This window comes from Clupea harengus, chromosome 11, assembly GCF_900700415.2.
Source record: "Clupea harengus chromosome 11, Ch_v2.0.2, whole genome shotgun sequence".
Taxonomy (NCBI): domain Eukaryota; kingdom Metazoa; phylum Chordata; class Actinopteri; order Clupeiformes; family Clupeidae; genus Clupea; species Clupea harengus.
In genome coordinates, this window is record NC_045162.1 from 18,698,092 (window position 1) to 18,723,063 (window position 24,972).

Consider the following 24,972-nt stretch of genomic DNA (forward strand, 5'->3'; position numbering starts at 1 on the left):
CCAGCCATGGAAAAACACACCGGCCAGCCCTCCCGACTCAGCCTACAACAATGTTCTTTGTTTTGTTATATTCTCTTCTCTTTCTTTTTCTTTTTATTTTCTTTCTTTCAAACAGTATTTTTTTCTCTGTCTTTCTTGTTCTCTCCCGGCGTGATTTTTCCGTTTGGAATTTCGCACGGATGGTGTGCCACATCAGCATCATTAGTTCCTGGAGCTCTCGCCGGGCAGAAAGATGTAAATACACGTCCTTGTTTTCTCCACATTAGGCCCGGCTCGGCACAGTGTGGTGCAGGAGCAGGTTTACACTCAATCACCGCGCTGGCACACACCAATCCTACCCGTATCATGTCCTTGTGGGTGTCCGAGGCAGATTCTGCTTCTGCCAGGGTGGGATTGATTTCTCTCACTCTTTTTTTTTTTTGCCCTCTTCTTTTTCCAAATCACCCTCACGGCTAAACACACACCTCTTGCGCTAACATTAGCGTCAACACGTGCCTGAGAAAAACAACCATGGATGTCTGCTTGACAGATCGGTTGGCATACAAGCAAGAGCGGTGGATAATAACGCCGCCACTGGTCTCCTGCAGGACTGATCCAGATCAGCGCTACCTCAGCCACATCACAATTACTGCGGGCCGTGCATGTCCTCGGAGAAACTGTTCCCCACTCCCAGCTGATCTTAAAAGTTTAACCATCATTAGAACCTCATTATAAGCCATTACCTACTGGAGGGGGGGAAGAGACCACAGACCTGCCACTGACAGTGGGTTTAAAGGAGTCAAAATCATTTTCAAAGCTGCAGCTGACGGGACGAACAGAGGCAGGTCATTTGGGTAACCAAATGCATGTCTGCCTCTCACATCTGTGTGCCTACAGATTTAGTTTAATGCAGAGGATTGTGGGAACATTTACCAGTTCACCTCAATCTTTAAGTGGACGTCTGCTTACTGTACAGGCATGGGATAGCATTGGATTTGGGGGTAACCACCGGCCCAGTTGACCACACAGAGAGTTCGCTCGATTAGTTATGAGATATGAAATGGAAGGAGCCACTCTGTGGAAACCTCTCATCAGCAGAATAACCTCTTTTTGGCAACCACAGGCCTTATAACTAATTGGTTCTTAAAGAGCTGAAAAGTTAAAAAACGTACTGTTCAAGTTACCGTTAAATAGTTAAACTCAACTTAGCTAATAGCTTAACTTAAATAGTAGCTTAACTGAACTAGCTTCAATGAAATAGTATGGCTATGTTTAAGCTTCAGTAGTGATGGGCTGGTTTGTGAGGGGAGGTGACCTCTTACCTCAGTGGGGGAGCAGAGGTCAGCGGAGGGGCTGCAGGTGCTGGTGTCCGGGGGGGCGGTGCCGGCGCTGCTGGGTACTGGCGAGGGCGGTCCGGCGGCGGTCGCGGCGGTAGTGGCGGGGGGGTCAGGGAAGCCGGAGGTCTGTCGGAGGATGCCCCGCCTCTGCAGGCGTGACCAGGTGGAGCTCCAGCTCAGAAACAACTCATACAGCAACTGCATCTGAGAGGCAGAAGGACAGAGAAAGAGAGAGGGGGGAGAGAGAGAGAGAGAGAGAGAGAGAGAGACGAGAGAAGGAGAGGGAATGGGAGAAAAAGAGAGAGGATTTTAAGAATTTTGCAAAAGCACTCTTAGAGTACACACAAAAACACACCCCTCAATACATGCAGGGCAGAACTGAGACCGTACCCTCTAGTAATGGACATTCAAAATAAGAGCCCCAACATTTTGGAAACGTGTTAAAACAAGTGACTGCAGTTCACTTCTTCATAAAGGTGAGCAAAGACATGAGTCCCGTCAGCCACTTTATACTAAAATTCAGCCATCTCACACCCGAGAACCTGACAGAAACCAACAACCACCAGGACACAAGTCCACTAGCAGGGACAATAACTAAACTAACAGGGAAAGTAACAAAACTACACACGCTGAAAAAGAAAAACATATTACTTATTGGAATCAAGTCACCAAAACCCAACACAGAATATATAGCCTCACATCTAAGCATATTAAAAGACAATAAGCTCTCAGAGTGCTTGACAATGTGCAGACTCAGTGAGCACAGATGGACTCCGAGGACCTCAGATGTGAGTTTATGACAAAGCATGACCCAGCTGTATCTGCCCAGACATATCACAAGAAACCAATGAAGTGAAACTAAAACATATCCCCACTGTCCTCTATTAAAAGTTCTACATTCAAAGCGATTTATAATAACACATGCTTTGTGTTTGTTTTAGCTTTTTATCCATCTATTGTCATTATCTTTCATTTATTCCTGTTTTTTTTTTCCTTTTTATTATTATAATCATTTAGTTTTGATTAAAATGTTTGTTTTTGTAGACGGTTTTGGCATTGTGGTCCACTGCAGTCATGCCAGTGAAGCACATAAAGTTGAAATTTAAAACTGAGAGGAGTAAAAGAAGGAGGGAGTTGAACAGAATCAAGTTAAAACTGATATCAAACTTTACACATAACACAGATCCACCATCAAACCGCCACCCATGATTATAACATTAAAAAAGACACAATACATAGGATTTGATCAGAATGAAATATGTATCCTTGTTAACTGCAGTGTGTGTGAGTGCGTGTGTATTTGTGTTTGTGTTGTGAGGGATCAGGATCCTGTGTATATGTGTGTGTGTTGTAAGGGAGAGAGATCCTGTGTGTGTGTGTGTGTGTGTGTGTTGTAAGGGAGAGATATCCTGTGTGTGTGTGTGTGTGTGTGTGTGTGTGTGTGTGTGTGTGTGTGTGTTGTAAGGGATCAAGATCCTGCGTATGTGTGTATGTTGTGAGGAGGAGAAATCCTGTGTGAGTGTGTGTTATGAGGGAGAGAGATCCTGAGTGTGTGTGTGTGTGTGTGTGTGTGTGTGTGTGTGTATTATGAGGGAGGGCAAGAATGCGGTTGAGGCCTCACTGGTGATTAAGGCTGATTGGGCCTGGCAGGTTTATGGACATGTAATACCGCGCCTTGTTAAGACGCAGTTCACTCAGGAAACATTAGGGCCAGAGCACACCTCATCACTCCCACACACACACACACACACACACACACACACACACACACACACACACACACACACACACACACACACACACACACACACACACACACACACACACACACAGAGAGAGACAGACAGACACACTCTACACAAACACACACAGAGACACACAGACACAATCTACACTCACACACACACACACACATACACTCTACACCCACACACACACATAGACACACACAGACACACTCTACACCAACAGACACACAGACACACACACACATACGAAGACACACACACACACTCTACACCCACAGACACACACACATAGACACACACAGACACACTCTACACCCACAGACACACAGACAGACACACACACACAAACACACAGACAGACACACACACACACACACACATAGACACCCACAGACACACAGACTACACAAACTCTACACACACAGAGACACACATATGCACAGAGCTCAATCCAAACCCCCCTACAGACATACCGCATAGGACACCCACACTCCACCATAGGCATGTACAGAAACACAAATGCACACCACGAAACCCTTGAACCACAAACACACACACACACTCACGCAAAAAGTGACTTGAAGGCCACGAAAGGGTGTATGTTACACGTGTGTGGATGTGCATGTGTGTGTTTCCATTCTCATTTCTGGCCATGTTGGTCGGAAGCTGTCCGTGAGAGTGTTTGATAATGTAAAGGTGTTTTGCATAAGGGTGTCATCCATCTCTTCGGCAAAACAGCCAGACTTGAAACTGTAACTAATGAGTGTCAAAATGAAGCTTTTTTTTAATAATTTGTATCAAATTGAAATCCTTTGAATCAATTTGAATAAAAGCACATTGAATTTGCACGAGCTCCAACTTCAAAAACGCTTCATAAAACACAAACTGAGAGAAGGAAACACCAGATGAGGTGGGGTGCGGAGCAGAGCGGGGAGAAGGGAGAGAGGGATGAAGATAGAAAGGGATGGGGAGAGAGGAAGGGAGGGAGAGAGATGGAAAGAGAGGGATGAAGAAAGTGAGAGAGTGAGGGAGAAAGCGATGGAGAGACAGAGAGAGAGAGCGAGTCCTGAGGAGTGAGCTCATTGCTGGAGCTGAGAGGGACCCTTTCTCTCTCTCCAACTTCCCCATCTCCCCCAGGTCTTCCCTTCAGCACCAAATAGGGTCCAACACACACACAGACACACACACACACACACACACACTCGCATGCATGCATTTGTACACACACATGTGCTCTCAAGTCACACACATGTATTTACTCACAAGCACGTGCGTACACACACTTTCACTTACATGGAAACAAGTAAGCATACACTTGCGCATGTGCGCACTCACACACAGATACACACACAGGCACACATACCCCCACACACACACACACATACACACTCCGTAAATAAGCATAAATCAAAGGAGAAAAGCCCAGCACTGCGCCATTTCAAACACAAGGAAGGAGCGCTGCATTTGTGCGTAACACCATGCAGCCAACAGCTGCCTGACATACCAGACCTGCTGCAGAGAGAGACACAGCGATAGAGGGAGGAGGAGGAGGAAAGGGGGAGAGAGAGAGAGAGAGAGAGAGAGGGACGAAGAGAGAATGGGTAATAGAGAGGGAGAGGACAAAAGAGAAAAGATCCAAGATACGCAGGGAGAAAAAGAGCAAAGTAAAGATCTGCCACATAGCCACTGCTCCTGAGAGACACAGACAGACAGACAGCCAGACAGACAGACAGACAGACAGACAGACAGACAAGGGAAAGCTGTTACACTGAGCCAGTGCATAAAGCATTAGACAGCCCAGGCTCTGCGGGGTGCCCTGTTCAGACTGAGGGTGACATCCAGGGTCACCATAAGCCCACCTCTCTCTCTCTCTTTTTTTTTTTTCCTCTCTCTCTCATTCTCTTTCTGATGTCAGAGCGTGGGGATAATTCAATCCAGTTCATTTACCCAAACACTCTGTGTGCCTAGATACCTCCACCCACCCCTTCACTATAATTCTTCCTTAGACAGCCGTATGCAAATCCCCATTCCTGCCCCACCGCAGCCAAAGCCACTTCAGTCACTTCTGTCCGCTGTCCCTCACCGCCCTCTCCAGCATTCTCCACTCTGTATCCCTTTCCCTTCTTTCCAACTATACCTTCTTTCTCTTTATCTGTTATCCATCTCTCTCTCTCTCTCTCTCTCTCTCTGACCTCATCCCTTTGCCTGTCACTGTCCATCGCTGGTTACTTTGTTCGGTTGCGTTTGCAGTTGTACACTTTGTTCAGCTTCCACGTCTCTGTTCATTCCTTTCTTTCCGTTCTCTCTCAATCTATCTATCTTTCTCATGTGATGATCCTCCCATCTATTTTATTTTCTCTGGCTGTTCTTCTCTTCTCCTGTTTTAAGTCCACCACCGGCTCATGGATGATCTCCCCTTCCACTTATACACAGGTGTGGGCGCCTCCCCCCTCTTCCTTCACCTCTTTCTCCTGTGCTTATGTCAGCACTTCTCCTCCAGCTCTCTCTCTCTCTCTCTCTCTCTCTCTCTCTCTCTCTCTCTCTCTCTGAGCGGATGCGGAAGTGAGTGGGCGTGGCGAGTGTGGCTTGAGTGTGTTTTCTCTCTACCTTTTCTATCTTTTCTGTATTTGTGGTTTCTTTTTTATGATTTAGTTTTTCTCTTTGTTCGAGTTATTTTTTGTTAAAGTAGTCTAAAGTAGTCTCCCTTTTGGGAGTGAGCACCCAGCTGCTGGGTGTATTTTGGTTTGTTTGGCCTAATGGCGTTTGAAAGTCTGAGTCGGCGTCACGCGATCAAGATAGGTGCAGATAATGATATATCAGTTGAGGAGTGTAGTTTAGCCTTAGGTAGTATTGTTGGTTATGGAAGTGTGGTTTCAGCATCTAGAATGAATCAATCTGTTGTTCTGTTCTTGGACAGCGTTGATAAGGTGAATACGATTGTAGAGCAGGGCATTGTGATTAACGACACATTTGTCAATGTTCTTCCACTTGTGACCCCGGCTAGACGAGTAACACTGTCAAATGTACCTCCTTTCATAACAGACGAGTTTTTGGAACGAGAATTAGTAAGACATGGAAAACTTGTGTCCTCAATTAAGAAAATTCCTCTTGGATGTAAATCCCCGCTTCTAAAGCATGTCGTGTCATTCAGGAGGCACGTTTACATGATTTTGAATGGTCACTCTGGTGAACTGAATGTTAAGTTCAAATTCCAAGTAGATAATTTTCAATATATGATTTTTGCTTCTACTGATAACATGAAGTGTTTCTTCTGCGGGAGAGAAGGCCACGGTATAAGATCATGTCCTGAGAAAAATACACCTGCTAAAGATGTGCAGGTTGATAAAGAAGGCGAAAGTGCTAACGGCGGTCAAAGTGGAACAACTGGAGATGCGCCGGTTGATAGAGAAGGAGACTGTTTTGATGGTGAACAAGGTAGATTAATGGGAGATGCACCGACTAATAGAGACAACGGCAATTATGATCATAGTGGGAGTGCAGGGGAGCATAATGGAGAGACTAGGCCGTCTTCTGGTCCAGAGGTTGCAGTAACCGACAACATACCGGTAGGTGCAGAAAGTAAATCTAACTTTGATGCTACGGTAGAAAATGGTGAAAGTATGCCTACTGTGGAAAATAGTGAAAGTTTGCAAGTGTTTCAAATGATCCAATGAATCTGATGATGGACAAAATAACTAATGATTTAATGAATGGGAAAGGTGAGAATGCCGTTACAAAACCCACAGAACAACTTTTTTGTGCTGACGATGCAATGGAAGATGAGCAAGTGTCGGCTAAGAAACCTAAGAGGAAAACGACTAGGGAATCTTCTAAAAATGCGAAAAAATTTGCAAATGATAATAGATCAGATACTTTGCTTGTTGATATTGATAATGATTCAGACTACCCTTCATGCTCCCCTTCTCTTATTTCATATACCTTAAAGATGATCAAAAGTGTCTTGGGGTCCACTAAAAATACCCGAGGGGTCAAAGTGGAAGAGCATTTTCCAAATGTAAAAGCCTTTTGCGCGTCAGTTCAGCATTTCAAGCATGTAAAAGGTAATTTTACTGAACAAGAGGTTTATAGACTCAATAAGTGACTGACAAAGATCAATCAGCAAGCAGATGAAAACGATGGTAATGAGACATTGTAAATGTATTGTCGTGTGTCTATTATTTGTTTTTGTTTATTTGATCTCATGCTCTCTTTCATTTATGGGTTACACTGGATACCCCAAAGGGTTTTGTTCTTGCCAAAAGAGGAAGGTGGGCAAGTTTTTAGTTCATCTGGCAAGCAGAGTTGCTGCTTTCCGCCTCCAGTTTTTACAAAGACTACTCTATGGACCAAATGACTTAGTGTGGAGGCCTCTTGCATGTACTCTATTGAGGAGTCTAGGAGGTTTGGACATGGATCGTTCTCTTTTCTTAATGGACCCAAAGACACTATCTACCCAGAGACTACCTTGTTTTTATTGTGGAGTTTTTAAAGTGCTTTCTTTGTTTAAAATACAACAGCTGGCTTTTGCAAGAGCCTTTAATTAGAGGGGCACGTTTGGATGTTTCAGCAGGAATGATGCCATCTTTGGATAACATCCTAAGCAATAAGGGTGTCAAAACGTTAAGAGACCTTGTGACTGTGGCTGGGCCAACTTTAAAGAATGCTATCCATCTCTCTGTCCTGTTCTGGTTCCACCTCTTGTCCCCTGATGAGTGTGTGTTAGGTGAGAGTCAGCTGTTCCCCAGGCCTGCGGCTCCCTCCCCCTGCCTTCGCTCCAGAGAGCTGTCATCAAGCTCAAAGCCGCAGGAAAGGCCTGTGGGCGGCCCGGAGCGCTCTCAATCACTCTCAGCGCTCACCACGGAGGAGCAGCGTCCAGGACCGAGCCTCTGGCTTTGGCTGGATCACCGTTTAGGTGCTGCACTGCTCAGCCCAGCCCAGCCCAGCCCAGCCCAGTCCTACTCGGTAGCTGCCATCCCTGTGCCTCGCTGGCCTTCTTTGAACAGGACTACACATTACTAATAATATAAGAGGGATACGCATAAAATAAGAGGGATAAACCAAGGGTTTGCATCACAGGCGGCCCGCTGCTTGTGAGTCTGTGTGAAACATTTCAGACAGCCTCTGATCAGGAGCTGCCTCTGATCAGGGGCTGCCTCTGATCTCCTGGATCAGGAAAACAGCAAGGGTCAGGATGATACCAGAGTCTGATGTGCTGCTGGTGAATTAGCCTGAGTGCTGGTCTTGCCAAGCTGATCTTAAAACTGTAAATGGAGGTCATGGGTGTGACCTCAACCTTAGCCCTCAGGATTATCTCACACACACACACACACACACACACAGTTTCAGTCTCAGTATTTGCGCTGACAGTAAGTGCACTTACAGGCACGGGCATAGCAACCACACTATTGCTCAAAATCACTTGCAAACTTGAACACACACACACACACACACACTCTCCACAGACTTTCTCTCCCGAGTGTGTTTGGTAGTCTGTAGAGCAGGCAGCTATAACTCACTGGCTTTTACCACCACAAGATGTGCAACAGAGGGAGAGAAAGGAGTGGGTGGGCTCCTGACAGCTACCCCTGGAGATCAAAACCCATCCTGCATGCACATACACACACACACACACACACACACACACACACACACACACACACACGCTAAAAAAGGCTCTTGTGCTTTGTGCGCCTGCCACAGTTCACCTTGGGTGTTCCAGGCTTTGCATGACGAAAGAGCGAGTGACAGAACTGGTGGTCTCGCCACTCTTAGGAGAGCGAGAGAGAGAGAGACAGAGCACAGCGGGAGAAAGAGTGAATGAGGGTGAGTGTCAGAAGGAGTGAGTGTGAGAAGGAGTGAGTGTGTGTGAGAGTGTGAGGAGTGTGAGAAGGACTGAGTGTGTGTATGAGAGTGCCCCCCCTCCCCTCCCCTCCTCTAATCTCTTCTCTTCTCATCTTGTCACAAGGCCCTCTGTCCATCAACCTTCCAACAACAGTGTTCTGTATGCTAGTTTAAAGGCCCCTCTCTCTCTCTCACACACACACACACACACATTTTATATACTTTATTTCCACAATCAAAGAATCACATTTTCTGAACAGTCCAACAAATGTAAGTAGTTCAACAGTCCACACGCACACACAGACACGCACACACACAGCTGGGAAAGTGAGGAAGACGCTCGGCTGCTGTGAGGTCCCTTTTGTTCCGAGCTCTGGCACCACATCTAAGGCTCTGTGGCTCAGCCTAATTACTATTAGTTTCACCAACTTCTGCTGAAAATGATCAGATTTGAGATCGAAGGCAGAAATCCAGGGAGGGAGACAGTGTGCGCGTGTGTGTGTGTGTGTGTGTGTGTGTGTGTGTGTGTGTGTGTATGCGTCTGTGTGGGGTGGTGAGGTAGATGGAGGAACTGAGTTGATGGAGAGATGTGTGTGTTTGGGGGTGTAGTGAGGTAGATGGAGGAACTGAGCTGAAGCTTGCATGGTGCGGTATGAGACATGAAGCACGGCTAACACATGACTCATCCACCCTGAGATAACCTCTCCACTCCTGGCAGTGGGAGGCCAAGGTGGGCACCGCTGGATGAGGGGCGCACTCCAGCCAGGCTGAGGGAGAGGCGAGGAGACGCAAGGCGACAGTGGTACAGTGGTAGAGAAGTCGTTTAGTAATCAGAAGGTTGCTAGTTCGATTCCCTGTCGAAGCGTCCTTGAGCAAGACACTGAACCCCTAATTGCTCCTGATGTGCAGTGTGCCATCAGTGTAAATGTAAAATGTGTATACATTGTAAGTCGCACATATGTAAGTCGCTTTGGATAAAAGCGTCTGCTAAATGACTAAATGTAAATGTAAATGTAAGGCGGCCTGGTCGGGTTCCCTCTGTCCTCGGCACACAGGATACGCTTCCTTACAGATGGATCTGCATCTGCTTAGCGTCCTTAATTTGGTTTTGGGGAAGCTGGAGGCTAAACCAGCACACTCACTCTGTTGGGACGTGTTCTATGGTACTGCACCGGTGCGTGGGTTTGGGAGGAAAGAAAGTGATAAAATGGATACATTGAGCGCAGATCTGGCCCTGGTGGGGTACTGTGTGTGTGTGTGTGTGTGTGTGTGTGTGTGTGTGTGTGTGTGTGTGTGTGCCTCCCTCAGAGGGGCTCAGCACACAATGAGAGGCACGTGGTCTCATGCAGATGTGCGGTGATATGTCAATATTCATTTGGCCTTGGTCAAAACAAAACGACGCCCCATTAAAACACGCATGATGAGCCTTGGCGTTTCCTTTGCCGAATCAAAACAGAATGCTCTCATGTTCAGTTGCACTCATTGCACAAATCAAATTATATTATGACAATAACAACCACCCCCCTTTACACACACACACACACACACACACACACACACACACACACACACACCTACCACCCCTTTGTTTATCTCCATGCCTCTGTGGATAAACAGGACAACACAGAGCATTTCAGTGATGAGGCAGAGGGAGCAGCCAAAGCATTATTCACAGTTTCCACTGCAACCCCCCTTCTCCACAGATCATCCCTGCCCATCACAGCTGGTCCCGGACCAGTGCCCTGAACCCACTATCCAGCTCAGACTCAGGGGTAGACGGAGGGAGAGAAAGAGAGAGAGAGACACACACAACAACGAGCACTGACCTTAAAGCAAGCAGTGTCTTTAGCTCAGACTCACCTGAGTCGTGGTGATTGGTTTAGCGCACGTAGCTCAGATTTTATAACGGCGTTTACAGCATACAGCATAATCACTTTCAGATGAGACTTCTCAAGATGGACGGCTAATGAAGTGCTGTCACAGTGGAGGGATGCTTGACTGAGACTCTTGCACTTGAGAGCCTCTGTGGTTTAAAGAGAGTCACGTGACTTGAATCTGGTACCACTAAGGGCCTGATCTGGACCACCTGTGTGTGTGTGTGTGTGTGTGTGTGTGTGTGTGTGTGTGTGTGTGTGTGTGTGTGTGTGTGTGTGTGTGTGTGTGTGTGTGCGTGTGCGTGTGCGTGTGCGTGTGCGTGTGCGTGTGCGTCAAGGTTATTATCGTTAACGAAAACTAACGAAAAAACGAAAACGAGGTGTGATTTTTTTTTTCGTTAACTGAAATAAAAATAAAAACGAGGCTTTATAAAAAAACGATAACTAACTGAAACTGTATTGTGTCTTTACAAAACTAACTAAAATAAAATAGAATTATAGAGAAAATGTTCTTAGTTTTCGTCTTTGTCAATGTATTTCATAGATGTCAATTTATTTCATTCGTAGCCTTATAGTCTATCTTCCGCCGTACCACTTTTAGTACACGCCCCTCACCTGGTTTCATTGCGGCAAAAATCGGGAGAAAGCGACAGAGTCCTATTTGGGATTACTTGGAACAGTAACGTGCGGTGAGGTTCGTGGCTGGTGAGACACTTCAGAGTCAGATTTACAAATATATAAGCCCAATACAGTAGTTTAAATCACCATTGAATTGGCAGCTTGCACTTTGACTACTGGTTGTTTTTCATATCAGCATTCTTTACACACACATAGTCTGGTAAGGTGGCTACATACAGTTAGCAGCTGCTAGCTTGTGATGAACTCGTGTTAATATGTGTGATTATGCACTCGTGAATATGAACTCTTACGAAGTTGCACAGGCCCCCTGAGGGTCTCCGCTGTACGTCCAAAACCAAAATCTATTCTCGAGGTTCAAAATATTTTCAAAGCAATTTGGCTTTGGGTGTGAGAAGTCGATCGAGTTATCTTCTGTCCCGTCGTTTGAAGCATACCTTTAAGCTACGGCATTGGTCTCCCATTATTGATCAATTCACGTTTTGATTGAAAGTCCAGTTATGAGAAATGTTTTAGCTTAGCTATATAATCTTCCATTTTCGTAGTCAAGGTCAAATATAAGAAGAGTAACGGCAGAACGAGCATAAACCCGACCGGTGGGCTCTCGCATGCTCCCTTCATTGAAGCAGAGGTACTGTTTGCCTCCTCTCCGTGCTTTTTCACTGCGGCTTTACGTCAGATCAGCAAGGCTAAATAGGTTCTACGCATGCGCTCAACCCAGTTTGTGAGGGATTGCGCAATCAGAGATGAGGCACAGCTCGTCGCTGCCTCACCGTCTCCCTCATAGACATATAGACATATATACATGTATATATGTCTATGGTCTCCCTGTCTCCTGTCTGTTTGAACAGGACATGCGCAAATTCTGACTGACACACGTCTGACACAAATCTTTCATAGTTGTCTTTTGTGGATGGCTGTTCATCTGTCCTAAGTGAACAATCTTTTTTAAATGGTATGTTTGGTGAGTTTTTATTACATATTATTTATTATCTGTTGCATTCCGTGGTAAAGACTAAAACTAATACTGAAACTAATAAAAACTAAACTGAAACTAAGCATTTTCAAAAAATAGAAACTAAACTAAACTAGCAAACTCGCTTTAAAAACTAATTAAAACTAAACTGAAATTGAAAACAAAAAGTCAAAACGAAATACAAATAAAAACTAGTGAAAAATGCAAAACTATAATAACCTTGGTGTGCGTGTGCGTGTGCGTGTGCGTGTGCGTGTGCGTGTGTGTGTCAGTGAGTCTCCACTGCAGGTAACAGCTAACTGGCCCAAATAGGGGCTTTCCCAGATTGTCCAGGCCAGATCCGACTCACAAGCTGGGTTTCCACAAATCTAGGGCTGCAACAACAACTGCATCACGAACATGGCGCGCTACTAGGAGGCGTATCACGGTGTTGAGCCTGTCACCGCCATTACAGCTGTTTTTCCCCCTGCTTGGTGGAGGTCATGGTTGTGGTATTACCAGAAACCGCAAGGTGGAGTTCTTTAAATATTGTTGTAGGGACATTTCTATACCACTGCAGCCCTACATCCAACTCATTCACATACTTTAAGTGCATTCAGGAAAATGTAATGTGTTATGCAAATTCAAAATGGACACTTTCCTAATCAAGAGAGGAGTTGTGAACAGCTGTGTGATCAAAACTAAAAGGTTGTCAGGGCAACTTTACTGGAAACACCTAATAAAATCGCAACAACAGCAAATTTCAAGCGTTTCCACTCAGGATTTCCTATCCGAGAAGTCGGATGGAAACCCCATCTCCAGCCTCCTGATGTAGTCCTGGTAAGCGCCTATTAATGACTCCTCTCCAGATAGAGTCTGGCCCTCAGCTGCTCCTTAACGTTTACAGCTTTATTTATCACCGTGTCTACAGCTACCTAGGACTCAGCCTCCAGCTTCTGATGTGGATGTGCGCCTGTCAGAGCCTCCCCTCCCTGCGCTGGCACGCCAGCCCAGCCGCTTCCTCTCCATCCCGACTGGAAAACCTGCCCATCCCGCTCCCGCTCCCTCTCCCTCTCCCGCTGCTCCCCCTGCTGTGGTGCCCTGAGGCTGGATGTGATTAATCAGGGCGATCTGCTAATAATCCGGCCCCAGCCCCTGCTCTGCTCTTCCTGAGCCGCTGATGGCCTGGCGCAGCTGTGCTCAAGCAAAACCACGTGGACTTTTCCATCATTAGAGGCTCCGCAGTGAGGCGGAGGTGCTCTTCTGTTCCAGGACATCCACATCAGCACTCAGAGTTTATATATATATGTGTGTGTGTGTGTGTGTGTGTGTGTGTGTGTGTGTGTGTGTGTGTGTGTGTGTGCGTGTGTGCGTGTGTGCGTGTGTGCGTGTGTGCATCAGTAACCACCCTGAGGAGTTACAGTAGCACTCCTGTGCGCCTGGTCTTCAGACTGCAGACATCTGCTAAATGGTATGCTACACATGCATATCAAAGTGAGTACAGAGACAGGCTAGAAAGAGAGAGAGACAGAAGAAGAGAGAAATTAAAAAGAGATGGGGTGTGAGGAATTAATGAACTTGTTACTGAGAAGGGGCCTCATTTTTGTCATCATTCTAGGTTAACAGCACTTGTTTGTTAAGTTGGGGGGTGTGTGTGTGTGTGTGTGTGTGTGTGTGTGTGTGTGTGTGTATATGCATGTACATGTGTTTCATGAGTATAAGATAGAGACTGTGTCTGAGAGTGAGAGAGATAGTGAGTGAGTGAGCGAGTGAGAGAGTGTGTGAGTGAGTGTGTGTGTGTGTGTGTGTGTGTGTGTGTGTGTGTGTGTGTGTGTGTGTGTGTGTGTGTGTGTGTGTGTGTGTGTGTGTCAGTCCATGCATCACATCCCGCCGGCAGGCCACACACCTGCAACTGATTGGGCCACATTAGACCTGATGTTGCGTCTGGACTGGGCCAAGTCGAGGCTGAGGCAGCTTTGAGGAAGAAGTTCGGAGCCCGGGGCTCACTGTGGAGCTCACATCAAAGGGGCCTGTGACAGGATCCTGCCCTGCCCTGCCCTGCCCTGCGCTGCGCTACACTCCAGCACCCAGCCGGCGCGCAGCGCAGCGCCCCCTCACTGCTGGCCCCAGCCAAGGCCAAGCAACAGGCTTAAGGGCAGGGGGAAGATTTAGGCTGGTGCCTCAAGAATGGCGGCTCGCTGAGGCCCTGGCAGCGCTTTAATTTGGTCGGTTTGATATACAACGCCCGCGTAGCGTCTGCTGCCCGGTCCACGGTCTGCCGCAGACGCTACCCACGAGGCCCGGCAGCCATTTGTCAGCATTAGTTACAGGGAGGATTGAAGAGGGCAGAGAGAAAGAGAGAGGGAGAGAGAGAGGGGGGCGAGAGAGAGAGAGCGAAAGAGAAAGAACGGTCAGCCAGGCTTTCTATATTACTGGTCTACAAATCACAGTTAAAGCTCCCAGTCTAAGGCGGCGGCGGCTGGAGCAGCAGCAGGAGCAGGAGCAGCAGCAGCAGGCATTGCCCTCCCCTGCTCCCTGTATGATTGAGTAAAGGTTACCAGGCCTCAGCTGGATCTGGCTGAAGAGGAGGAGGACAGGAATCCCACAGAGTTATAGGCTCACTTCAAATCTGACCATACCCCTATGCTTCATAGCAGAGTAGGAGAAGTTCAAGAGCTGCAGTCTGCATGTCAGACGGGAATGGATATAATAGCAGCTTTTTTTCAACTGTCATAAGTGGTCATACAGCTACAACTTCAAATCCACAACACCTCATACCACATAGCCCATTATTTAAACCGGTTCTAAAATTGGTGGTCAAGATATACACAAATTAAGTACACTTATGGAAGACCTCTTAAAAGTGTCAAACTGATAGAGATATAATGTAATGTAATGTAGAACTCTGCAATCTGTTCTATAATCAATGACGAGTGGGCCACACAACCAGCATCACCTGCTTACTGCAGGCCCTTAACTACTATCATATTGAAATAGTTACCATCCAAACAACACTTGACTCTTGAACACACGATCTGGCCCTGTGTCGGTCACCTGTATGTTGGACAGCACCTGTACTATTAGGTCTCGGTACTTCTTCTTCTACAGATCTTTAGCACAGGTGTTTTAGGCTTACCTGGGGGTTGTATAGAACCCTTCATTGAGGTTCCAGTTCAACCATTTTTAGCACAAGTGTTGTACAGCATCGGTTCTATTAGGTCTCAGTAGCACGCCTCGGCACAGGTGTGTTGGCCTTGTCTGCCTGTGGTACAGCACCAGTTAGACAGTAGCACGCCTCGGCACAGGTGTTTTGGCCTTGTCTGCCTGTGGTAGAGCACCAGTTAGACAGTAGCACGCCACAGCACAGGTGTGTTGGCCTTGTCTGCCTGTGGTACAGCACCAGTTAGACAGTAGCACGCCTCGGCACAGGTGTTTTGGCCTTACCTGTGGGTTGGAGCACTTGAGGTGCAGCGGCTCCAGGTCCACGTGCAGGCACACGATGAAGGCATGGCGATGTTGTCCCTCTGGGGCAGCGGCTGTGGGGGGGACGGCGGGTGCCTGCTGCAGCTTGTGTGAGGTGACGGCCAGCGTGGAGGTGCAGCCCATGGGCTCCAGCAGGCTGAGCGAGCGCTGCTGACCCAGCAGAGTGTACACACTGAACTGGCTCAGGCTCACTGTCCACGGGAACGCATCACCTGCGGGGGGGAGACACACACACACACACACACACACACACACACACACACACACAGAGACACATAGACACACACAGACACACACACACACAGACACACACACACACCTGTGTGTTAACCCGGAGCAATGGTGTCTGGGGAAGAACCTTCTGGAGGGCTATTAGGGTACTCAAACAAGTATGTCAGAGCCCTTGAGGCGAAATAAAAGACCTCACTCCCCCTACAAGACTTGAAAAGACTTCAGACTTCACAGACTTATTAAAATAACACACTATAAAGAACATTTGATAAATATATCGCCCACCATTCCTCAGCAAAGGGGTGCTGGGTGCTCGTATGTCATCATCCTAAGGGAGTATATACACACAGTGTAACAGATGGTCAAGTGTAAAACGCAAAAACGTGATTGTTACTGTGCACTGCGGCCCTGACCGGCCACCTGCTGCCTACTCCCGTAGACAGAACAAAGACCAATGCCAATACATTTCCCCTGAATGGCACAAGGGAAATTACTTTCTCTCTCTCTCTCTCTCTCTCTCTCTCTCTCTCTCTCCCCCTCTCCCTCTCCCTCTCCCCCTCTCTCTCTCTCTCTCTCTCCCTCCCTCTCCCTCGCTCATCAAAGTTTTCACAGTTCACAAAGGTCCTGCCTCATCTCAATCAATCACGGCACTACCGTAATGACCATTTATGATGAAGTGCTCGGCGTGAGATCTACTGAGGACAGAGCCGGGCCGCTGGGCCACCGTGGCAGAGCCCCAGGCTGCTCGAATGCCAGGCCAGTGTGCCAGTGTGCCAGTGTGTGGGTACTGGCACAGGCTCACAGCAGGACCGGGGGAGGGGAGAGGAGGGGAGAGGGAGGACGTGCGGGGAGGAGGCACGGGGGTGGGCAATGCCCAGCTCTCTGTGTCGCTTTGATCCGCCGCATTTAACATGAAGGATGAGGCGCATTTCAAAGGGTAGAAATGCATTACTGAAAGCATGGGCTGTTAATTTTAACAGCGACACTGACAGCTCGGGCTGATGTAACTGTTTTTACTCCTTCTCTCCTGTCTTTTTGTCTCACTTTTTTCCCTGCTTCTTCTCAATTCCACGATTCTCCATAGCCAATTCTGAGGTCATTACCGCCGCGGAGAGAGAGTGAGAGAGTAGGAGAGGAGAGGGGGAGAGAGAGAAAGAGAGAAGGAGAGGGAGAGAAGGAGGGGGAGAGAAGGAGGGTAGAGAGAAAAAACACAGTGGCTCTGGTGGGGAGGGAAAATTCTTGTGGTGAGAAAGACGGTTATGTCAATTCTCACACCAGGTGCGTTTTAATGCTTTCAGATTTTTACCAGGCATATCTTACTTTCTTTTTTTTTTTTTTTTGAAAGGAGGCTTTCTATTAGACCAAAGCAGAGCCAAGGAACATGTGGGTTTTCAGGAGATGACATACCCTCTTCCAGAATGGGCCGGATAACCACGAACGGGATCTCCTGCAGGGGCTCCATGTACTTGTGTCCCGCGCTCATCACACTGATCTGGGGCAAACAGACCACCAGAGTCCCAGGCATGGTGGCCTGGTTGTGGTACCAACTGCGCACGGTGCCCGGGATGTCCCCGCACACTATGGTGCTCGGCGAGGGAAGGCTGTCGTTGGGAACGAACACACAGCACGACTGCAGCTCCAGCTGAGGGAAAACCATATCACACACACACACACACACACACACACACACACACACACACACACACACACACACACACACACACACACACACACACACACACACACACACAAACACAGAGAGTGAGGACTGGCCTATCACACCATAGATTTTAAAACACATCTTACACCATTTACACCAAAACCACTGAAAATCATTTTAAAAGCGATCATCCTAATTTAAAGAGACCTTTCACATGACACTCAACGAAACATTATCCCATTACGGTGTGGTAATGCTATTGGAGAGGCCTGGCTGCATGTTCCATAACCTGAAGGCAATAAATAAGAGCTCAGACGACGACGGCGCAGCAGCAGCAGTGGTGGTGGTGTTGGTGGTGGCGGCCTGTGGAAGATTTCCCAGGATGGCCCAGAGAGAGAGAGAGAAAGAAGAAGAGAAAGAAGAAGGGAAAGAGAGGGAGAGACGGGGGAAGCCGGCGCTTCGGAAGGCTCAGGGAACGTCAGGGCCTGGGGATAAACGTCTGGCTTCTCATTAAAGCACAGACTTTCAGGGCGCAGGGCTCAGCTTTGGTTCAGTTGGGAAAGAGAGAGTAGAGTGAGGGGAGAGTGAGGGGAGAGAGGGGAGAGAGCAGAGAGAGAGGAGAGAGAGGAGAGAGAGAGGGGAAGAAAGAGGAGAGAGAGGGGAGAGACAGAAGAGAGGGAGAGAGAGAGAGAGAGAGAGAGAGAGAGAGAGGGAGGGAGAGAGAGAGAAAGGGAGAGAGAGAGAGAGAGAGAGAGAGAGAGACAGTGCAGGTGGTATGTGTTTGGCACAAGTTGTCTGGCCGGCAGATCCGAGCCCAGAGTAGGTGAGTCTGAAGACTTCATTGAACAGACCGCCACCACAGATGGACGGGAGGGTAAAGGGCTGGGAAACACACAGCTGTGTTAAACTAGGCCTGTGTGATAGTGACAGGACACACACACACACACGCACACACGCACACACGCACACACACACACGCACACACACGCACACGCACACACGCACAACCTCTCACAGTAGAAACAGTAAAATCAAGGAAAGCCGATTGTAGCGGCTGAATGAGGTGACTGTTTCATCGTGGCAGGGGGATAGGATATACCGTTACACGCTTGTCTAAAGCCGTTTCCTCTTTGCCCTAAGTCTTCAAAGCGCTGTTTGAAATCGGACCACGCTCACACACTGACACGTCCAGGTTTTGCACCCCCTAAAACCCCCCGCCATCGTTTCTCCCCCACCCCACCTCTCAGGACGCAGCCGGTACCCTTCTCCAGCAGGCCGTTGGGGCAGATGTGTGTGGGGTTAACCTCTAAAGCAGGCGCTCACGCACAAGACCTAGAGCTTTGCATCGGCATACCAACAGCACCTTGAGCCGACTGTTACAACCAGCCCCAACCACACACACACACACACACACACACACACACAGACAGACACACACACACACACACACACACACACACACACAGACACACACAGAGAGACACACAGACACAGACACAGACACACACACACAGACACACACACACAGAGAGAGACACACAGATACAGACACACAGACACACAGACACACAGACACACACACAGCTCCTCTGAACATCTGTAAAGGACTGGCCCACCATGTGTGAAAACACCAGCAGACGGCGTCCACAAAGCATCCATAACAGGCGTGCCGGAAACAGCGCTTTACCGTCAAGCACAGAGAGGGCAACTGATGTTTCATTGAGCTAATCGCCTCAAATATGGTACAAGCGTGTAATGGAAGACGGAGCTCGGGCTCCCAAACACTACATGCTCGAATATCAATCTCTCCGCACGTTGTCAATGTTTCTTTCCCACTCTCAAGACGTATTTGGGGAGAGAAGCCACAAAGAAACAAATACCTCTTTTCTTTTCTTTTTTCTTTCTTTAAAAAAAAAGAAAAGAATATTCAAACTGAGGCGAGCTGTGTTGAAGTTGTGAAGAGAGAGAGAGAGTAATCTTTGCCTTTCCTGTGCGTGCAGAGGGCTTAGGTCACTGGTCACCAAGGAGGAGAAACACATGCTCACGCATTCCCACACACTGTAGATTTTAGTCACAGCTGAACATCTTAGCATAAGTACAGTAGAGAAGGGCCAGCTGACTGAGGAAGTGGGGGTGTTTTTTCTGGGCGATCTGACTAACAGGTGGGCTTAGAGTCCATAACTGGGGATGGGGGGACGGGGGGTGTGTGGGGGACAAGGATGGGGGGGGGGGGTGGTCAGGGGGATTCCCTGTGGTAAGAGCTGAACAAGGCCATCCTGGGACAAGTGCTTGGGACAGGCCCTTGTAGCAAGTGGCGTAACCCAGCTATGGCGCCTCTGAAGTGGACACGTGGCTGTAAACACGTCTCCCGTGACCTGCTGAGGAGAGACATGCCCCCTGTTTACAAGCCTGGTTAATGTCGACGTGTCTCTCTCTCTCTCTCTTTCTCTCTTCCAGGGGCTGTCGACAGTGATGGGGTTTCCCGGTCTTTCCACTGTGGCCGTGACTATCATTTCAAGACATTTTAATGGCCCTGTGTCTGGCTCTGCAGAGGTGCGGGGGTGATATGCCAACACCAGCCAGGGGTAGTGCGCAGATCCAGCCTCCTCAGATGAACCTGGGAGAGGCTCTGGGATGGTTCACACACAGGCTCTGCTTCAAAACACTCACAAAGGGGCTGACAGAGGTACTGATGGGGTGTGTGTGTGTGTGTGTGTGTGTGTGTGTGTGTGTATTTGGGGGGGAATGGGGTTTGTTAAAAGAACTGAGGTCAGAACACAGCTAAGCCTGGTGAGACCTTGCTGGCAAAATCACGGATGACCCCCTTCACCTCTCCCACTCTGCCTCTCTCTCTCTCTCTCTCTCTGAATCACTCTATAATTCTCTTTCCTTCTCTTTTTCTTGCTGTCATTCTGTCTTTCTTTTTTGGAACAGGCCTGCTTGCGCTTAGCTGTACCCTGACTGTGCATTGATTCATGCTGGAAAATGCGGCATGTTCTCATGGACAGGGGGAAGCCGTGGACGAGGTCGTGTCCGGGGTGACGACCCTAGGCCCCGGGACCGCACGCTGAAGTGTCAGCTCTCGCTTGTCTGAGCGGCAGCGCGAGCCCTGGTGCTGAGGCTTGACCTCAGAGTGACTGGAAAATGGGCACGCCACGGCTAACGGTAGTGTAAGAGTTCTCACAAGGCTCTGAGAAATGCTGTCTGTTCTTGTGTGTGTGTGTGTGTGTGTGTGTGTGTGTGTGGGTGTGTGTGTCTGGTTGTGAGTTTTTCAAGAACGATACCTAGCAGAATGTTTAATACCTGGTGTGTTATTTTGAGAGTATCTTATATATACACACACACACACACACACACACACACACACACACACACACACACACACGCACGCACACACACACACACACACGCACACATATATACATATACATATATATAGTGCCACGTTGCACAGCCACTTCAATGGGTCAGGGGTGAGACAGGTGGAGTGATCCCCACGTGGTCCTGGCAGTCGGCGGGGTGCAGCAGAACTGTGGGTGTATTGTTCGTGTTCCAGGACTTTCCAGGATATTTTTATCCATGACCAGATACTGGAATTATTTTTTTGATCAGGATACGTGTACGGAAAAGTGGCCGAATTTTTCCAGCCACTAAGATGAAGGAGGGAGGAAATTTAAATTGCACGAGACAAACAGCATCTGAGAGGGAAGTTATGCAATGACTGTGTGGAATAAGACCCATCTTAATTCCACCTCCCCCTGAGACTCCAGCTGAGCGGAGCCATTAATAGCACATGAGATGACTGCTAAATCAATACGAGAGGCGACGCTGTGTGTGTGTGTGTGTGTGTGTGTGTGTGTGTGTGTGTGTGTGTGTGTGTGTGTGTGTGTCTGTGTGTCTGTGTGTCTGTGTGTGACGTGTGTGTGACTCCCGATTCCTTAAAGCTTCACGTGAATGGAGAGGGGAGACTAAGCATGAGTGACGGTGGAATTTCTGTCCTCCGATGACATCATGTCCTGTCAAAGTGAAACGAAATGAAATCCCTTCATACAACCAGTTACTGTCAGCGGTGGAGGGGTGGGGGCAGGACAGCAGCTAGGATTTCAGTCCGACTCAGGCAGCCAGTGACAGACGCAGGCCGGCGCTGGACACTGGAGACCCACGGCTCATCCGAAGCTCATAACACTCCTCCCTACTCACCCCGTCAATACACCTCACCTCATCTCACCTCGCCTCGCTTCACTTCACACCATCTTTTCCATTTCAACCAGAAAACACAAGTAAACAACAGAGGGGAATTCACTTGTTCAGATGGAACCACACACACACACACACACAGACACAAACAGACACACAAACACACACACACACGCACACACGCACACACACAAATGAAAAACTACTACTACACAGAGCTTGTACATTAACACCGTCCAGCCATGAGTCAACTGAAAAGCTTTTGCTTGCACTGATGGGGTAAATAGAGAAAAATAAAGAAACAGAAAGAAAGAGAGAAAGAAAGAAAGAAAGAAATACCCGAAGGAGGAAGAAAGTTTCTGGATTCTGTCCAGGGCCCCTGAATTAACATTGCTCCCTGTTCTTGTGCTTCGCCTTCTTCAGAACAAGCGCTATGAGACCCCGTTTTCTTTTTTTAATATCCTCCTGCTGCAGAGGTGGGGGGGGGTGGGGAGCGCTTAACACTTCCTGTGAAGGATGGCACCTGCAACAGCAAAGCACTCCCACAAGCCCTGCAGTGACGTGTTGATTTAGTGTGGGGGCGCGTGCACACACACACACACACACACACACACACACACACACACACACACACACACACACACACACACACACACACACACACACACACACACACACACACAGAGAGAGCCGCTGGTGTGACAGAGAGATCCTTATGTGTTTGTCCTCGGAGGTGAAATCACCACTAAGGCCTTTTCCAGCCTCCAGTGCTGCCTGTTCCCAAGCCAACTGGTGATACACACTGTTTGTACAGGGCAAGCCAGCTGCTTGACCTAAGCGAAAGCACCAGGGGGGTATAAACATACAACATGAATGAGCATGTCTGTATGTGTGCGTACATCTGTCTGTGTCTATGTGTGTATGTGTGTCCACGTGTCTGTGTGTATGTATCTGTGGGTATGTGTGTGTGTGTGTATGTGTGTCTGGGTGTGTGTCTCTGTGTGTGTGTGTCTCTGTGTGTGTTTGTGTGTCTGTGTGTGTGTGTGTGTGTGTCTGTCTCTGTGTGTGTGTGTGTGTGTGTGTGTGTGTGTGTCTGTGTGTGTGTGTCTGTGTGTGTGTCTGTGTGTGTGTGTGCACATGTACTGCATAACGTATAAGGTTGAAATGTTGAAGAATGATGACTCAATTCTTCTACACAGGAGCCATGGACCTTGCTCCGTTGAGCATGCATGAATAACTGAACCAGAAGGACATCAAGGTCAATGCCACGAGGTTTTGGATTTCCACCGAGCGGTACATCTTTTTCTCATTTCCCCATTCCAGCGCCTTGTGTTCCTGTGCCACATGCATACGTATGGGCCGGGGATGTAAACTCCATTGTATCAATCGGCCCTCCACTGTGGAGGATAAAAAAAAAACCAGAGCGGGTTGGCCTTGGCGAACGCTGCCACAGTCTGCCAAAGCTTTGAAGTAACGCGGGGACAGATCAGACATTTTTATTTTGGGATCCTGACGAGGCCGGGGCCTGCACAGATCCTTCCAGTCGTCTGAATGTTCTCTAACCAGGCTCAGAGTGTGCCACGGGGCCAGGTGAGGCAGGACCCGCTCCAAAGTCTTTCCTAAAAGCATAATTAGAGCCGACTGATTTAAGGCCTTGTTGGCAAGACTCGAGAACTGAGAAAAAGGACACTTTAAACTGATTTGCATTCGTGTGCAATGGGCCAAAGTTTTTTTACTCCTACGACGCACACCGGACGGTTCTTGCTAGAAAACTAAAGGGCTACACTGGTAGAACGTGGGAGGAGAAAAAGAGAGAGACAGAAGGAGGGGGAGAAGGAGAGAGAGAGAGGGAGATGGCTTTCCCCGTTGGCCGTGCTTCTGGGCAGGCACGTGAACTGTGCGGTCAGGATGAGACACAGGAAACAGGCTGCTGATAGCAAGAGGAAATGAAAAACACCCTTGGAAGAGATCCCTGGCCAAAACACGCTCGCAGCTCCAGGGGCCGCCAGCATGCACCAAGAGGGGATCAATGAGGCCCTGACACATGCCATTGTTTTCCGAAAACTCGATACGTAAGCTTCCTGCCGCGGCCGAGACGGACCTGCAGCACGTTTGTGGCTGCTCATGCATCCAAGGGCCGGGCAGAGCAACAAGCCCTCCACCTGTCCCATACGGTGCTCTTTGAATCTCCTCAACGCCCCCTCCCAGCATGCCTCCGTTTGGGCTGGATGTGTCTGAAGCTGACGTTCAGTCAGGGATCTCTGTGGTCCAGATGAAGGTGTTGTGCTGTGTGAGGGCCCACTGACAGCATCACTCAAGGCCTCCACTCACTTCACATCAACACTAAGTGCTCTGTCCCCACCACCCTCTCCACCTCTCTTTACACCAGCAGCAGCAGCAGCAACAGCTCCAACAGCAGCAGCAGCTTTCCCCTTCCCCTTCCAACCACCACCACCACCACCAACCCTCCACCCCGCTCCCCAAACCGCTCCGAGGACCCCCACATTCCAAGGGCCCGACTGCTTACAGAAGCTGACAAGTACCTATGGCCTTGGCGGCAGAGGTGGCAATCTGGGAAAATAAACGCTCGCGGGTGACGCCAGGGCCGTTGTTTGTTTCTGCTGGCCGCCCCATTTGCCTTGCCGCGGTGGGTTAATTGCGTTTTTTGATCGCGGTGTTTGTTGATCCAAGGTCGCGCACCCCCCCCCAACCAACCAACCACCAGCACCGTCTCTGAAAGATAGACAGCCATTGCCTCCGCTCCTGCAGCTAGGCTTCAAGACAACTTAAACTGTGCAACATGCCTCCTGGACAGGACAGCTAGGACTTGTACTGGGAAAAAGAGTGGAAGGGGGGTGTGGGGGGTGGAGAGGTGGAGTTGGGGTGTTAGTGGCCTGGACTGAGTGAGGTCATAGGGTAAAATGGGACAGAGTCCACTCCCGGCCCTCCCCTCATCTCTGGTGCTCTCACTCACTAAACAGCTAATGACAGATCTACTGTTACATCTCCGGGTCCTGATTTAGATCAGGCA

General features: G+C 48.5%; 1 protein-coding gene across 1 annotated transcript in view; it reads right to left on the bottom strand.

Moving 5' to 3' along the window:
* Positions 1-24,972, bottom strand: part of LOC105896139 (vacuolar protein sorting-associated protein 13B) — a 338,344-nt gene that overhangs the window by 158,598 nt on the left and 154,774 nt on the right. Inside the window, 3 exon segments of the mRNA XM_042709212.1 lie at positions 1,302-1,520; positions 15,815-16,065; positions 17,492-17,756. Of these exon segments, the coding sequence (XP_042565146.1) occupies positions 1,302-1,520; positions 15,815-16,065; positions 17,492-17,756 (735 nt within the window).